Source organism: Megascapheus bottae, chromosome 30 (assembly GCF_031878675.1).
Source record: "Megascapheus bottae isolate mThoBot1 chromosome 30, mThoBot2.hap1, whole genome shotgun sequence".
Classification (NCBI taxonomy): Eukaryota; Metazoa; Chordata; class Mammalia; order Rodentia; family Geomyidae; genus Megascapheus; species Megascapheus bottae.
The window spans coordinates 1,939,039-1,956,014 of record NC_143538.1 but is presented as its reverse complement, the minus strand read 5'-3'; the positions used below and the strand labels follow the sequence as shown (position 1 = coordinate 1,956,014).

The 16,976-nt window shown below is 52.4% G+C and overlaps 1 protein-coding gene across 1 annotated transcript in view; it reads right to left on the bottom strand.

The window, feature by feature from the left end:
- Window positions 1–10,285: 10,285 nt before the first annotated feature.
- Window positions 10,286–16,976, bottom strand: part of Ptpn9 (protein tyrosine phosphatase non-receptor type 9) — a 40,852-nt gene continuing 34,161 nt past the window's right edge. Inside the window, exons 9-13 of the mRNA XM_090321779.1 lie at window positions 16,284–16,350; window positions 15,599–15,677; window positions 13,710–13,860; window positions 11,930–12,137; window positions 10,286–11,129 (exon numbers count right to left, since the gene is read on the bottom strand). Of these exons, the coding sequence (XP_090177905.1) occupies window positions 10,915–11,129; window positions 11,930–12,137; window positions 13,710–13,860; window positions 15,599–15,677; window positions 16,284–16,350 (720 nt within the window). The 3' untranslated portion in view covers window positions 10,286–10,914. The remainder of the gene's footprint in view (window positions 11,130–11,929; window positions 12,138–13,709; window positions 13,861–15,598; window positions 15,678–16,283; window positions 16,351–16,976) is intronic.

The window sequence follows — 16,976 nt, the reverse complement described above, 5'->3', positions numbered from 1 at the left end:
ACCTCCGCAGTCCTTTTGTGGAATGTTTACACTAGAGACGAGCGCGGCGTTCCAAGGTCCCGGGGCCACGGCCCAGGCCCGCCGGCAGCGCCTCCATCCCGGACCACCCCGCCAAACCCAGGCAAGAGGACCCCGTCGCTCCCAGTGGCTTTCACACCCGCTGTAAAAGCCGGCTGGCCGGCCAGCTCACCAAGCGTAGTACAGAATACAGACCCGAAGCCCTGTCGGACACCTACACACCTCCAGGGGGTTCCAGCCCGCCCCTAAGGGCGACCGCACGGTCCTAACTCTCGACCCTCCCTAGCTGAACCCCAGTAACGCAAGCCTAAAAAAGAGCGGCGATAACGAAAAGGGCGGCCCCCCGAAGGCCACCGCCCTGGCCAGCCTCCGAAAGGCGGAGCGGGAAGCGAGGTGCATCCGCCAAGTTCTCCCCCCTCCACTCCGCCCCGGAGGGTTTGGGGACAACCCCGGGCTGGGGGGAGCCGAGATGCTGAGGGAAAGATGAAAGCAGGCCCCGGTATCGAGGGAAGTTGGGGATAGACTCAGCACCGCAGAACAAGGATGAGAATTCCAGAGTTGGGGGAGGGGAGGGTAAAAATACAAGCAGGGCCGCGCACGGACTAACGCCGGTAATCCCAGCTACTCGGAGAAGGCAGTAGATCCCTTGAGTCCAGAATGGAGGCCACACGAGACCCACAAAGGAGAAGAAAAGCAGAGAGGTCTGTTGCTGCCCGAAGTGTGTTCATGGCAGTCCCCCGGCCCTCCGCGCACGTAAAATGCCTTCAACACGGATCAAACTTTCCTAGTTGCTTTGATTAATTCACCAAATAGGGTGTGGACCCGAGGCTGGCTAGGCTTGGGAGGGGGGCGGGGGGAAGGCGATGCTTCCAGGCGCCAGGACAGGGGGCGGGACTAAGCCTTCCCGCTCTCGAGCAAAGAGACTGGGCGGCCCGGGGAACCGGCGACTCCTAGGTCCAAGGTTGTCCTCCTTCCGCAATCCTGCGGGGCCTGGCAGAAACCAGTGCTGGCAACAGGTGGGTCTAACTCACCGGTAGCCGTGCCAAGCCCTGCCCCAGGCCGGGGCGCTAAAAATAAGTCACCCCCCCCCCCAAGGCAGACCGCGCGGAGGTTCCGAGCAGGCGGCACTCCCACAGAACTCTCCGAAGGCTACCTTTTCGCTCCGCAACCCTGGGCTGGGCGCACTCCACGGGCCCCAGGCCGCCGGAGACGCGGCAAGCTTGAGACTGCGCCCACTGAGCAGGGGGCACCTGCCCGGCCTGGAGCAGGAGGGTCGCGGCCGGCGCCTGATTCTGCAGTGTACCCGGGCTCAAGGAAGTCAAGGACCGCGGCGCAAACAGCCAAACCTAGGATCAGTACGGGGGTGTGTGGGGGGGACCAGGGCAGACAGCAGACCCCAAACGTTCTGCTCAACTCCGGACCCGGGCTCGTCCGAGGGCGGCCCGACCTCCAGTCCAGCCGCAATCTTTGTGTCGCCTCCCCGCCCCCTTCGCCAAGGGCGCCGAGCCCGGGACTTCCGGGCGGGAGGGCTGCTCGGAGCGGCCGGGCGGACCTCACACATGTGCGCGGCGCGCTCCCGAGGCGCGGCGGGAGGGGGCGGGGAGGACTTCCCCCGCCCGGCTCGCCCCGGACGGAGGGGGCGGGCCTTCCTCACTCCGCCAATCAGGCGCGGGGGCGTGGCCGCACGTTTCCAGAAGGTCCCGGGAATCCTCCCTCCGCCCTCCAAGGGGAAAAAAAAATGCTAGCAACTTAAACTCCAGCCCGGCCTCCCGATAGGCGGAGCACTGGGGAATCCCGCCCAATCCGCACGCGGGAAGGGAAAAAGGGAGGCTCGCCCAGCCAATGGAAGACAAGAGGAGGCGGGGCCTCCAGGGGAGCCCAGGGTGGGTGGAAGGGAGGAAGCGGCCCCGCCCCTCGGGTCCCCTCCAGGCCGATTGCACAAGCCGGCGCTGGAGAGATAGTAAACAGTCTGGGCCGCGGAGTGACGGCGGGGGCTGCCCCGCGTTCCGGGGACCCGCTCTGCGCGCCCCGCCGCGTCGCCTGGCGCGACTCCGACACCCCGCGGCCGCGTCCCACCCCTGCCCGAGGCCGTCATCCCGGCTGACAGGCGCGCCCCTCCCCGCCCACTAATGCATTTCCTTTTCCCGAGACCAGGGAGTGTTTTCCCAGTTTCCGACCTTCACGGCCTGCTCCCCCCTCCCCCGTCTGGGCCACCCCCCCTCGCCCCTGTGGGCGTGCACTCGCGCCCCAGCCCCCTCCGCCGCCCAAGGGCCCGCAGCGGCCCCTCGCGGGAAGAGGAAGCCCCGACACCGCGCGGCCCGGGGAGGGGAAAGCCGGCGCCGACGCGGCCGCCGCGCGGTGGGCGGGGAAGGAGGCAGCACCATTTTTGCAAAGGGATCAGCTGGGGCCGCGAGTCGGATCGGCCGAGTTCCGGGAGGTTTTCTACACTGCCGGCTGGGGGGCTCCCCGGACGATCGCAGCCGGGAGGCGAGTCCAGACGACGCAGCCACTGCCCGGGAGTTCCGGGAGCCCCGAGCGGCGCGGGGGGCGAGGTACAAGGGCGCTCGATCCCCAGCTCTCCCGCCTCCGGGCCCCCGCCCCCAGAGTCCTTAACAACCGCGGGCCTCCGGCGCCCGCGCTCCTCCCCGGGGCGCCCACTGCCCCCTCTAAGTTTGCCGGCAGAAACAAAACCCTCGGGGCAGCTACCGCCGTCGGCCGGCGTGGTTAGCGGGGACCGGCCGCGGCTCGCTCCTAACTCCACACCTCCACCAACTCCGGACACCGAGGGCCCGGCCCGCCCGGCGCCGGCCGGGGCCCCCAGCCAGCCCACGCGCCGCAGCCCCGCCGGGGCCGGGGTCCAGTCGGGGGGTACGAAATCCCCACCCCATCCTTTTCTTTTCGGTATATATATATATATATTTTTTTTTTAAAGAAAAAAGGGATACACGGGAGCGGTCTCCAGTCGGCTTATTGCCCGACGCACCCCCAAAACGTTAACGAACACCCCTCCACACACACACACACACACCCAGCTCCGAGAGATGAAGTAGGCGGCGGGGCGGGCGCAGGGGGCGACCCCAGGCCGGGCCGCCCCCTCCCCGCAGCTCCAGCCCGGCTTGGAAACACACACAGGCGAGCAGGCGGCGCCAAGCGCTCTCCTTCCTGGCCTGCCCCTCGCCTACCTCGGCCGCGGGACTCCGCGCCTCCCCCTAGCCGGGTCTGGGGACCCACGGGGTCCCCACCGCTTCGGTCTAACCAAAACGAGGGTCCAGCCAACTAGCCCCCCAAAATGCCCGAGATTAAGGGGGGGACCAAATTAAAAGCAGCTGTTTAACATACCTTCCGAGCCAGGCGAGGAGTCCTGAATGGGGAGGAACGCCCCCCACCTGCCATTGGTCCCCGGCCGCTGACGTCAGCGCCTCGGCCACGCCCCCACGTCGCCCCGCCCCCTTCCCCATTGAACGTCCCCTCCCTCCAAAAAAGAATATAAATAAATAAATTAAACCGGGGACGAGTGGGAGGCGCCCGCCGCGCGTGGCCCCGGCCCCGCCAGCGCCCGCGCCGCCCGCCCCGAGCTTCCCGAGGCCTTCGGGCCGGAAGAAGGGCAGACAGCATGGACGCCCGAGATGGTCCCGGCCGGGCTGCCGGGATTCAGTGTAGACTCAACCGGGTCGGCTGGCGTCAGGTGCCTGGAAATCCAGCGGTGCCAGCGGGGGTCGCACTGTCCTGGGCCTGCCGTGGACAGACCGACGCGTCGGGAGTCAGGCGGGAACAACGACGGCGGTGGAAAGAAGTCAGCCGTGGACAGTGCGAGGCGGGAGCGGCCTTCTAGCCAAACCGAGGGAAGTCTTCCGGGAGGAGGCGGTCGCGCGTGTCCGCAGGGGTCTGGAAGGCGAGCCAGGCGCCTGGAGGTACTCAGGAGGCTCCTAGTTCAACGCCGGCCCAGGAGACCCCTTCACTTCCATGTGAACCAGCAGCAATGCCAGAAGTGGAGCTGTGGCACCAGGGGTAGGGCTGCCTGCCTCCAGTGGGAAAAGCCCAGTAAGATGGCTGAAGACCTGAGTTCGAGCCCCAGTGCTGGGAGAAGAAAACAAGTGTTTCCAACGAAAAGCCAGAGAGGGAAACGTTAAAGGCCTTCAAATTTGCAGAGGGGAAGCTAAGGACTTAACAGATACCTGGAACTGCTTGAACTTGCACCCGAGGTCCCAGCCTGGCCACGGTGTACAGGCCCAGCGGTGTGGAGTGAGTTCTCAACATCCCAGCAAATAGGGAGGCGCTGAGAGTAAGGGAGATGAAGCCACAGAGGAGATGCTTTTGTTTGTTTTAATCAGTGTGGGTTTAGAGACTGTAGATGTACACCTTCATGGAGTAGAAGGTTGGGGAGAACTAAGTTTTGCTTCTTTCTTCCGATCATTCCATCTAGACTTTTCCCCACCTTCTGAGGCTCTCAAAGGGGAAGCTCTGAGTCAGAACCTCACCTGCTATTTATTAGGCAGTCACACAAAAGGCATTTGTGGGTTCAGTCCCTGTGCCCCCCCAACACACACCTGTGTTTGACAGAGCTGAGCCTACAGCCAGGGCCTGTGTGAGGAAGACACATGTTAGTGTGCCAACAGGTGGGGGTACACAGAATAAAGAGAACACCATCCTGAGGACAGTTTTGAACGCTGCTGCCAATCAGGGCACTGTCCCATATAACAAGAACTTGACCAACACCCAGGCAGTAGACAAGACAAGGTCCATGTAAGGGAAAAGGAAAGGAAAGGGTAACCTTACCTAAACAGAAATGTACTTATGGGGCTGGGAATTTGGCCTAGTGGTAAAGTGCTTGCCTAGCATGTACGATTTCTCGGTACCACATACATAGAAAAAGCCAGAAATGGTGCTGTGGCTCAAGTGGTAGAGCTCTATAGCCTTGAGAAAGCCCAAGAACAGTGCACTGGCCCTGAGTTCCAGCCCTAGAACTGGCAAAAAAATTTTTTTTTTAAAGGAAAGAAAAGAAAATGTTATTACCTGACTTCTAAAATGATAATCCCTTCTGAAAAAAAAACTTTAATAATGATAAAAAAAAAAACAGAACCTATGGCACACAGGAGACTAAGGTAGAAGAGTCATGAGTTTGAAGTCAGCCTGCATTACATAGCAAGACCCTATCTTGGAAAAGAGAGAGCCATGTTTGAGACTCAGAAGTAGGTAACTGATAAAGTATGGGCAAACCTTCCGCCATCTGGCTTAAGTTGACTTGGTAAATGGAGTTGTAACTAGGGATAGAAAGTCTATTCTCGGGTAGGGCAGTAGCCCTGAGCCACAGAGTTCAGGGACAGCGCATAGGCTGAGTTCAAGCCCCATGACCCACAAAAAAAAAAAAGTCTAGTTCTGAGCAGGGCTGAGATCTGAGGAGAGAAACGTGAAGCCAGTCTCGGTGGTGAAGTCTGTGAGAGTCTCCAGTAAACTACCTGAGTTCAAACCCCAGGACTGGCACCAACACATAACAAAATCTAGCTCTATGTTTGCGGCTGAGAGGGTGCAGGTAGGCAGAAGACTGGGTTTGGGAAGTCCAGTGGTGATCACACTTGGAGTGTGGGTTGTAGAAAGCAGGTGGGTTCTCTGAGGATGAAAATATTCAGGAATGGCTGTGGAGGGAGGTGAGGATAATGTGTGCCGTGAGAGGCCTTGCGTCACTGGGTTAAAGTTCACCGTTTCTAGTACGAAGACCAAATTTTCCTGAATCAGAACAGATTCGCTGATGTCTTGATCTCTGTCTCAGATCCACAGTCTATTAGCCCAGGGCTAGACCAGATCAGAAGTTAAGTGTGAATGGAGGCAGAGGGATAGGGTAGAAAGAAAGGACACTAGTCTGAAATGCTGGTCCAGCAGTTCCCATTTAACCCTTTATCTGTATGTGGCTCAGCCTCCACTGCCGTGGAAAAGGATAAGGTAACAACCTCAGGCCTGATGAATATTAAATATGATGAAATACCCTCTTGTAGCTGTGTACTGGTGGCTCACACCTATAATCCTAGCTCCTCAGGAGGCTGATATCTGAGGATCGTGGTTCAAAGACAACCTGGGCAGGAAAAGTCCTTGCGAATTTCTCCAGACAACTACTCAGAAAGAGCCAAAAGCTCAGGGACAATGCCCAGAACTTGAGCTCAAGACCTAAGCTTCACATACAAATTAATAACTAAATAAACTAGAAATTGTCTGACCTAGATGGCTCAAACCTGTCATCCCAGCTACTCAGGAGGCTGAGATCTGAAAATCTCGGTTCTAAACCAGCCTTGACAAGAAAGTCTGTGAGATTTGTCTCCAATGAACAATCAGACAACAGAAGCTGTGGTTCATCCAGGTAGGGCACTAGCCTTGAGCCAAAGAGCTCCAGGACAGCAGCACCCAGGCTCTGAATTCAAGCCCCACAACTGATAAAAAAAAATTAAACAAAAGCCACGCTAAACTCTCAAAATCTGTAAGGACCCATTCAAGTTTTGGCGATACCCAGGATTGTGGTGATTGAAAGGTGTTTAGGCTCTGTAGTGGGACAACTGCTATAAAATCCTCAGGACTGTTGGGGGGGAGCTCAGGCCCACCTAGGAGGTGGGGTCACACAGCCCTCCACCCCCAACAGCCTTTTGGGTCAAAGGGGAAACCCCAAGCTCTTAAGATAGAATCCTACTGTAACTATTTCCTAGCTGAATGGTTTTTGCCAATTGTTTATCTTCCCAGATTCTTTGCTTATCTGTAAAATAGCAACATTACCCACTTGAGTGAAGTGTGGCAAAATTTAAAACAAAGTATACCAAGCAATCAAGTCCTCAGACCCATTCTTCTTCCTCAAGGCCATCTGGCTTTATTCTGGGCCATTCAAATGAAGACTCCCCTAACGGACCAATGTGACTACAAGGAGAAACTCACCTTTCTAGCAAACCAGTTCATTTGGGTTGTGTATATTTCATTATTTCAATCTCTGAGCAGTCTTGTAAAGAATTTGTTTTGGCTTAAAGATTGCTGCTAAGCCAGATACCACTGGCTCACGCCTGTTATCCTAGCTACTCAGGAGGTTGAGATCTAAGGATCATGGTTTGAAGCCAGCCAGGGCAGGAAAGTCCATGAGAATCTTATCTGCAGTAAACTACCCAGAGGCCCAGAGACAATGCCTAGGCCCTGAATTCAAGCCCCAGAACTGACCCCCCCCCCCCAAAAAAAAAAAAGACTGCTGCTTTACTACTTCCTGCCATGAAATGCCTTTTTCTTGCTGGATATTAATTCACTCCCCAGGGCCCCTCCCAGTCTAAACTGGGAAAATAGATGTTATAACAGCACAGGCTCTGGTTTACCTTTATGTTTTCAAAGTGTTATCTTTTAGGGGCTGGGAGTTTGGCCTAGTGGTAGAGTGCTTGCCTAGCATGCATGAAGACCCAGGTTCAATTCCTTAGTACCACATACATAGAAAAGCCAGAAGTGGTGCTGTGGCTCAAGTGGTAGAGCACTAGCTTTGAGGAAAGTCCAAGGACAGTGCTCAGGCCCTGAGTTCAAGCTCCAGGACTTTGTGTGTATGCGTACCAGTCCTGAGGCTTGAACCCAGGGCCTGACGCTGTCTCTCAGCTCTTTTGTTCAAGGCTAGAGTTCTACCACTTGAGCTACAGCGTCCCTTCTAGCTCTGTGGTGGTTAACTGGACGTAAGAGTCTCACAGACTTTCCTGCCTGGGCTATCTTCAAACCACGATTCTCAGATCTCAGCCTCCTGAGTAGCTAGGATTTCAGGCATGAGCCACAAAAGCCTGGCTGCTGGGGAGAGAGGGGACCTCAGAGACTTTTCTATCCAGGCTAGCTTAAATTGAGATCCTCTAGATCTCAGCCTCCAGAGTAGATAGGATGCCCATTATGAGTCAGTAGCACCCAGCTGAAGGCTTGTCTTTTCTGTAGTCAATTACACCCCATGGCTGTCCACAAGTCTTGCTGTGATAATAACTATGGGGCAGGAACACTCTTAAATGAGAATATGGTTCCAGATGTGTCATGAGCTTCCACTGCTGACCGTGGTCTATGCAGTGAGCAAGGCCTAACAAATCAAAGACCTAAGTTTATTCTCTTTCTCCTAAGATACCCCTCCCACCTGCCCACAGGGAGCAAAAAGAAAGTGCAAACTTACAGACTGGTCTTAAGAGATTACGGAGAAGCCTTGACCTGCTTTCCTCTCAAACTGGGGACCAAATGAAAGAGCATTGGAGAAATGTAAGGTAGTACCATCTCAGAGACCAGCTGGGTACTTGTAGCTCATGCCTATAATCCCAACTGAGACATGCGAGGAGCTAGTTCAACTAAAGCGAGGGCTTGCTGATGGTTCCTTTGCAAGTTTCGCTCTGTTCCATAAGAATTTGCCTCTTGATCTAGCCTAGTGTTAACAGTGTTTACCTAGCATGTGCGAGGACCTGGAGTTGAATCCTTGGTACCACATACATAGAAAAAGCTGGAAGTGGTGCTGTGGCTCAAGTGCTAGAGCTCCAGCCTTGAGAAAGCCCAAGGATAGCGCTCAGGCCCAGAGTTCAAGACCTAGGACTGGGGGGAGAAAAAGTACACAGAACTGAAGCGAGGGCCGCACTTTCCTGAAGTGCCAAGAGGTTTCAGTGAGTTAATGGGCTCACCTTCACTAAGCTTGGCAGAAAAATAAACATTCAACTGCATTGGTCCTGTAGACACGGTGGACAGCTTCCTGGAAATAAAGGGTCTTAGCCAGGTGCCAGCGGCTCACGTCTGTCCTCCCAGCTACTCAGGAACCTGAGGTCTGAGGATCGAGATTCAAAGACAGCCTGGGGAGGAAAGTCCGTGAGACTTTTTTTTTTGCCAGACCTGGGGCTTGAACTCAGAGCCTGGGCACTGTCCTTGGACACTTTTTGCTCAAGGCTAGCATTCTGCCACTAGAGTCACAGCACCACTTCTGGCTTTTTCTGAGTATGTGGTACTGAGGAATTGAGCCCAGGGCTTCATGCACAGTAGGCAAGCACTTTACCACTAGGCTAGGCTCCCGGCCCCTCTGTGAGACTCTTATCTCCAACGAACCACCAGAAAACCAGAAGTGGCACTGTGGCTCAAAATGCAAACCCTATGAAAAACAAACAAAATAGTCTCAGACACGAAATCCTAAGGGATGTGGACTCTAGTGTTGGAATGCCTGCCTAGCATGACAAATACAGGTCCCCAGGTTCAAAGTCCAGTGCTGCCAGAAATAATAAGAGAGATTAAAGACTCCCCACATATCCCACACCAGCTCCTGGACCCCCTCCTCCTCCTCATCCCAACCCCAAACTGCTGAATTGATGAAGCTAAAAGGATTTGATCATGTCGGTATATTTATAGGTAAATACAAAGCCATATCACTGTAAGAGATTGATATTATAGGAACATTACAATTATTTTTGGAATCTGATTCAGTTCATTGGTGTTAAATACAAAACTGAAATGATTGTAAAAATAAAAATATACACAAAGATCTTATTACAGTATAAAAATTATGGAGGTTTGATCAGGTGCCAACCTCATCTTCAGGCATGGGAGTGGAGAAAGTTTTGGAAGTTTGCACGAATTGGGGTGGGAATGTAGAGTGTTGAGGAATTTGTTTGATTCCAGGTCTGGTTCATCAGGCTGGCTGGGCTGGGAAAACGCAAGGGCAGAAGGGGTGAGTCAAGAAGGACAGGCGATTATAAAATACCACCCCACTCTACAGGGGGCTACGCTTTTCAAACCCACCTGGTCTGAGGTCTTGAGTAAGGCAGGGAGAGATGGCATCTTAGTAGGCCCCTTTGCCTAAGGAAAGGAATCTTTCAGCAGCAAGGGCCAGGGGGTCCGTGCAGGGAGAATTCTTTCTCCCAGCCGCATGTCTCTCACATGCCTAGTACCGTACCGATTCATCTCCACCCAAAGCCCCTGCCCCACCATGGGGCAGCAAAAGGAAAGCTGGGGTGTGCAATCACAGTGCAAGTCGAGTCCCCAAATCAGGAAAAGGAAACAGAAAATCTGTTAGGTAAAGGGCAATCCATGCTAAGTTAAACCAGTGTCACCACAAATGACAAGTCTTGATCCCCACCAGCCAAGTGAGGAGTAAAGGAGGTCATTGATTAAGGAGAAGGAGAAGTGGATGTGTCCTCTTCTGCCATGTCCCCCTGCCCCCCTCTCTGATAACAGGAGCCATGACCCAACCCTGGCTAGTCCAGGGCCAGTCAGGAAGGGGTGCTGAAATACAACACGGAGCCCCAGGAATTTCTACAGAGTATATGTGTGTATATGTATTTATAGAATACGACCATATTATCACATACAATATATATTATATACACACGTACATATAGATCCATACACGGAAGTGTACATACGCGCACACGCACACATACACACAGGAGGACAGGAGAGGTGGGCACACATGCCCTCTGGAGAAACGTGCTTGGCACGCGGGCCAGGTGCTAGCATACATCACGTGGCCGAGCTCTCTGGTTGGGAAGGTGAGTGCTCACCAAGCCTCCTGGTGAAATCCTAGCGGAGGAAGAGAGTGGGAGAGAGGAAACCTCCAGAAGAATGGCACTGGGGAGGGGAGGGGAAGGGAGGGTCCTTCCCCACTTACCTCAGCCCCCTGGCAAAAAATCAATAGCCACAATTTGGTTTTAATAAGGCACAGTTCAATTGCTGGGAGTGACGAACACATCACCGCTGGCCCTTTTCTAGTGACCATTTTCACCACACTTCTCTAGCCAAAGGGCAAGGCTGCCCGGCATGCCCGCATGCGCCAGGAGACGCCAGGCGATTCTGTCCATGGCTTCGGTGGGACTGATGGCACCTCTAGGCTGGGCGGAGAGTCCAGGGTGGTTTAAGGAAGGCTGGCCAGCAGGTAGGAAGCGTGCGGGACAGTTACTGACCCTCCATAGTCAGCAGATTCTGGCCAGAGGGAACCATGCCCTCTTTCTCTGCAAACTCCAGGATGGCCTTGTAGCAGAAGTAATACTGCTCGGGGGTCTGGATGCTGAAGGCCCTCTGCGTGCGCATGCGCGACACTGTCTGGAACACATTTAGGGTGCCGAGTTCCTCCAGCTGGGCCAGGCAGATGTCCAGGGAGCAGAAGGTTCCTGCAGGAAGGAGGGCACCGTCACACCGCTGGCCCAGCTAGCGGCGTGGGTAACAAAGAGGACTTCCTGCTTCAATCCCAGACAGATAGCAACCACCCTGCCTCACTTTGCCCAGAGACATCACATCTTCTGCAGAGGCCTAAGACAAATGGATCCCGGTTTCCAGAATGAAGAACACAGCAGCTGGGCGGGGAGGGGGGGAGGGGAGAGCTGGGGAACAGAAGCCACAAGTGATGGGATGACAAGGTGAGAAAATCCCAGTTGGGGGAACACACAAAGGAACGACCCGCAAAGGGCTGAGTTTGACAAGTGTATACTTTCCTTTTTGTTGTTTGGTCATGGGGCTTGAACTCAGGGCCTGGGCGTTGTCCCTGAGCAATTTTGCTCAAAGCTAGGGCTCTACCACTTTAAACCACAGCACCACTTCTGATTTCTGAGTGGTTCATTGGAGATAAAAGTCTCATGGACTGGGGGGAGAGAAATGGGGACCAAGACATGAGAAAGGATATCAATGTATATGAAATAATGCACCTTCTATCTGGTGAATATAATGTAACCCTTCTATTAATTACAATAAAAAATATATGGGAAAAAAAAGTCTCAAGGACTTTTCTGCCTGGGCTAGCTTTGAACTGCAATTCTCAGATCTCAGCCTGCTGAGTGCTAGGATGACAGGCGTGAGCCTGGCAAAGATGATTCCCACCTGGGAATGAAAGGAGTGCTTTTTGTCCATCACAGATGCCCCGAAGAGCTCTGTGCCATCCTCTCTGGAGGCACCGGAGCTCCAGCAGGCTCATTACCTGTCCTGCCGATGCCCGCGCTGCAGTGGACCACAATGGGCGGCTCTGGGCCCTGGCCCTTGGTGCGTGCTCCCGAGCCGCTCACCGCCAGGCTCTGCTGGCTCCGTACCACACGGAGGAAGTTGATGAGGGAGGCTGCGGAGGACGGCACGCCGTAGTCGGGCCAGCTCAGGAACTGGAAGTGGGTCACTTGGCGTTTCTGCCGCTCCTTAGTGGAAGGAGGGAGGAATGGTCAGGGAGGTCACTGTGCTGGGAACTCAGGACCCCAACATTCCCATCTCCCCAGCTTTTCCCTTGAGTGTGGCCCAGGAGCAGAATTCTTAACATGCCCAAGGCTCAACCTCCAGCACTGAAAAGCATAGTGATCACAGATTCCTGATGCCGAAAGCCTCACTCTTACTATCTGATTGACTCTAAGCTGGACATCCTTATCTTGTTCCTAGAAAACCAGAAGCAACTTACATTACATCCTTCCCAAGACCCCACCTCTTCCTCTCTAGAGGGTTTTCTTTCTTTTTGTTGTTGTTGGTCATGGGGCTTGAACTCTGGGCCTGGGCTTTGTCCTTAAGCTCTTCAGCACTATACCCTTGAGCCACAGCTCCACCTTTGGTTTTTAGGTGGTTCATTGGAGATAAGAATCTCTTTGACTTTGGTGCCTGGAGTGGCTTTGAACTGTGATCCTCAGATCTCAGCTTCCTGGGCAGGTGGGAATACAGGTGTGAGCCACTTGGCTTTAGAGAGTTCTCTTTCTCCTCCTTCTTTCTTCTTACTCCCACCCCCCTCCTCTTGCGTCTTCTTGTCAGTCCTGGGGCTTGAGCTCAGGGCTTGAGCACTGTCCTTGGACTTTCTCAAGGCTAGCACTCTATCACTTGAGCCTCAGCACCACTTCCAGCTTTTTGCTACGTATGTGGGGTACCAAGGACTCGAACCCGGGTCTTCGTGCATGCTAGGCAAGCACTCTACCACTAGGCCAAACTCCCGGCCACTCCCTAAGTTGTTTTGCTAAAGGCTAGTGCTCTCCCATTCTAAGCCACTTCTAGTTTTCTGGTGGTTTATCGGAGATAAAAGTTTCAGAGACATTCCAACCTAGGCAGGCACTGAATCCTGATCCTCAGACCCCAGCCTCAGTAGGTGGCTTAGTATGTGCGAGCCACCACGCCCAGCTTTAACGATTACTCTTGAAGGCTCTTTCCTAGCTTCAAAAAGAAAACAGTCAGGCATAGGTGGTGCACTTTGTAATCCTAGCCACTTGGGAGGGTAAAGTTGGGAAGATGGAGATTCAAGGCCAACCTGGGGAAACAAGTTCAAGAAGTTGGATTTGGGGACTGCTAACTGGTAGAATGCCTGCTAATAAGCAAGCATGGGTAATGGAATTAAAACCCCAGGACCTTCTGGACTAACCGCTGGGCACAGTAGCATACACCTGTCATCTACAGCTATGTAGGAGACTGGTGGCAGAAGGACCACAGTACCAGACTAGCCAAGGCAGAAAAGTATGTGAAACTCCATCTCTACAGAAGAAGCTGAGTATAGTAGCAGGCACACATTCTCCCAACTACAGTAGGAAGCAAAAAACAGGGCATCACAGTCCAGTCACACACCTGGCCATCACCAAGTGAAGCCTTATCTCAACAATACCCACCGCGAGAAAGGGCTGGAAGGCTTAGTGGTACAACACTGTCCCTAGCAAGCATGAGATCCTGAGTTCAAATCCTAGTACTATCTTCCCTACACACTCTACCCCATACCCCAAAAGAAGACAAGAGAAGCCTGCAGTTACCTCTGTGTTGTGAATTTCTAGCGTTGTTTTCTTATAATGGTTCATGTTCTCCACGCCTAAATTAGTCACAGTGAGGAAGCCAAATCGGATCCGAGATTCCTTTTCTAAAGGCCAGTACTGGCCACATTTCCGCCGGCCACCTTCCTCAAAGCTGAATACAAACAGCAAATTTAGTCCTCATCGGTCTTCTACCAACGTGGGCCCTCTCTATGATCCCCCCACAATCTCCACGATCCCCCTACAATCTGCCCTGCCCCGGAGCGAGGGAAAGTGCCATCTGTACTATTTTTTTAATTTTTTTCTTTGTGTCAGTCCTGGGGCTTGAACTCAGGGCCTAGACACTGTCTGTGGGGCTTTCTCAAGACTAGCACTCTACTATTTGGGCCACAGCACCACTTCTAGCTTTTTCTGGAAGTGTATATGTATGCCATATTGAGGGATTGAACCCAGGATTTCATGTATGTTAGGCAAGCACTTTACCAATAGGTCATGCTCCCAGCCCCATCTGTACTATTTCATGGGACTTGAACTCTGGGCCTGGGGATTGTTCCTGAGCTCTTTAACTCAAGGCGACTGCCCTATTCCTTGAGATACAGCCCCACTTCTGGTTTTCTAGTGGTTAACTGTAGGTAAGAGTCTCAGGGACTTTAGTGCCCAGGCTGGCTTTGAACCTTGATCCTCAGATCTCAGCCTCCTGAGTAGCTAGGATGACAGGGGTGAGTCACTGCGCCTGGTTCATCTGTACTATTTCTAACTTGCACCCCCGACTCTTGGCAGAAAAGGAACGGAAGCCCCTCATGTACACGTGTCTAAGGCAGGCTTTAACAGGGCTCTCTCTCTGTCCTCATCCCACATGGTAGTTCTCACATACTGGGGCAAATAATGGCAAGAAAGAGAAAATACTATGGGCCAAGGCAGGGAGCCTTTGCTTTCCCCACCGCTTCTCCCGGAAGGCGCTGGGCTCCTGGAAGCTGGCAGGAGGTATGGAAAGACTGAGGTCCCTCTCAGCACTTTCTAGTGCCACGTACCCCAAAACCCAGGTGGCTCCAACTATGCCCGAGAGAGGGAACGGAGCTGACAAGCCTTCTGTTTTATCTGTCTGAAATAAGTTCTCATACTGATGAAATAGGGAAATCCTTCAATTTGGTAGATTTGAAGGCCAAGATTTCAAAAACAGTCCTCTATTTATTCAATCAGTCCGGTTTCCTGCCCGACTCCAATTACATTACATCTTTCTTTCTTTCTTTTTCTTTCCTTCTGTACTCCTTCAGGTGGACATATGAATAAGGAGGAAACAGCAAAAGTAGCTGAAAGTGGGGCACAAAGGGAAGCTGGTCACAGCCTCCCCCACACAGAGGATGGATTCATTTTTCCATATACACCACAGGACAGGAGCTCCAGATAGGCACTGAGCTGGCCCAATTACCAGACCCCCCCCCCCCCCAACGACAAAAAAAAAAAAAAAAAGACGAAAGAAATTCCTTCTGGAATCAGCCGTGCTTCAAGTCTGGATAGGGATGGGGGCCAGACAACCAAAGAGAATGAACTCATTGCAGATTAGTGCTGTGTACTCGTCTAACACACACTAGGTACCAGCTTCAACTGCCACACTGCAAAAAGGAAAAAGAGCTGGGTACAGTGGCTCATGCCTATAATTCTAGCTACTCAGGAGGCTGAGATCTGAGGATTGTGGTTCAAAGCCAGCCAAGGCATGATAGACCATGAGAATCTTATCTCTAATGAACCATCAGAAAACCGAAAGTGGCACTGTGGCTCAAGTGGTAGAGCATTGGCCTTGATCTGAAGAGCTCAGGGACAGCGCCCAGACCCAGAGTTCAAGCCCTACAACAGACCAAAAAAAAAAAAAAGAAATGACTACATCAACTCACCGTGTGGTCATGACAATCACCAAGACTTTTTGTTCCCATACCATGAGCCAGAAATCTCGGTAAGTGTTCTCCAAGGGGCCTGGAATAAAGAAGAGCCAGAAGTAATGCCTTCCTTCCTGAGCCTTTTCTGCCACTCTCTAAATACTAGCTCTAAACCACACACAGGAACTTTCTGAGCTTTGCCTTTTTTTGGGGGGGGAAGGAGGGTACACTTCTGGAGTTTGAACTCGGGGCTTAGGCACTGTCCTTGAGCTTATTTTTCTCAAGACTAGCACACTACCACTTGAGCCACAGCACCACTTTTGGCTCTTTCTGTGGTACCAAGGGATTCATGTATGCTAGGCAAGCACTCTACCACCAGGCCACACTCCAGGTCCTATTTTAATTTTTTTTTTTTTAATTATGCCACTTAGCTGGAAGTAGCTCCATAGAAGCAGTAGAATTCTTGCCTAGAATGTACAAAACTCTAGGTTCAATCATTAGTAATCAGGGGAGGCAAATATATCAACAAAATATTCCATCATACAAAGAATCATAGGTAGAGAGTATAAAATCAAGAGGATCTTTCTTTTTCCCCCTCTTTTTTAAAGGTCCAAAACTGGGACTCAAACTTGGTACCTGACGCTTTTGCTCACCGACTAACACTATCCACTGAGCCATGTCTCCAACTCTCAGGGAATCTTACCTTGTGTACCGATGTAAGCATTCTTCTGCTTATAGCCGTCCATGAAACTGGCATTGATGTAATCTGTCTAATGATAAAAAGGAGACATCATTATAGGTGCAAGAAGATACTATTTGGGTCAAAACATGATGTGCTGGTTTAGTACAACCCAAGGGAGAAATATTCATGTGAGATAGAAAATGAGGAGCAAATGTGCCAATTTCTGACATCCTTTCAACAATGGTGGTGGGACAAATGTTTCTTCCAGTATAATAAAACTCAAGCTGACCGCTTCTTCATACGATGCCTAACAATCATCTCAAAAGGAGTTTGAGCATGATTGACACATGTCCAACTGTAATCTCAGCATTATTATACACAATTGAACACCAGCCTGAGTTTGTCCCAAAAAAAAGCCAACTTAAAAATGGATCACAGACCCAATGGAAAGTCTTGAAACTCTTAAAATTCTGAGAAAAAAAGATAATGCCAAATCTATAAGACTTTAAATTATGCAAAGATGTTTAGATTTTTATTTTTGCCAGTACAGGGGCTTGAACTCAGGGTCTGGGCACAGTCCTTGAGCTTTCTCAAGACTAGAACTGTAGAACTGTACCACTTAGACCATACCACCACTTCTGGCTTTTTCTGTATATGTGGTACCCAGGAATTGAACACAGGGCTTCATGCATGCTAGGCAAGCACTCTACCACT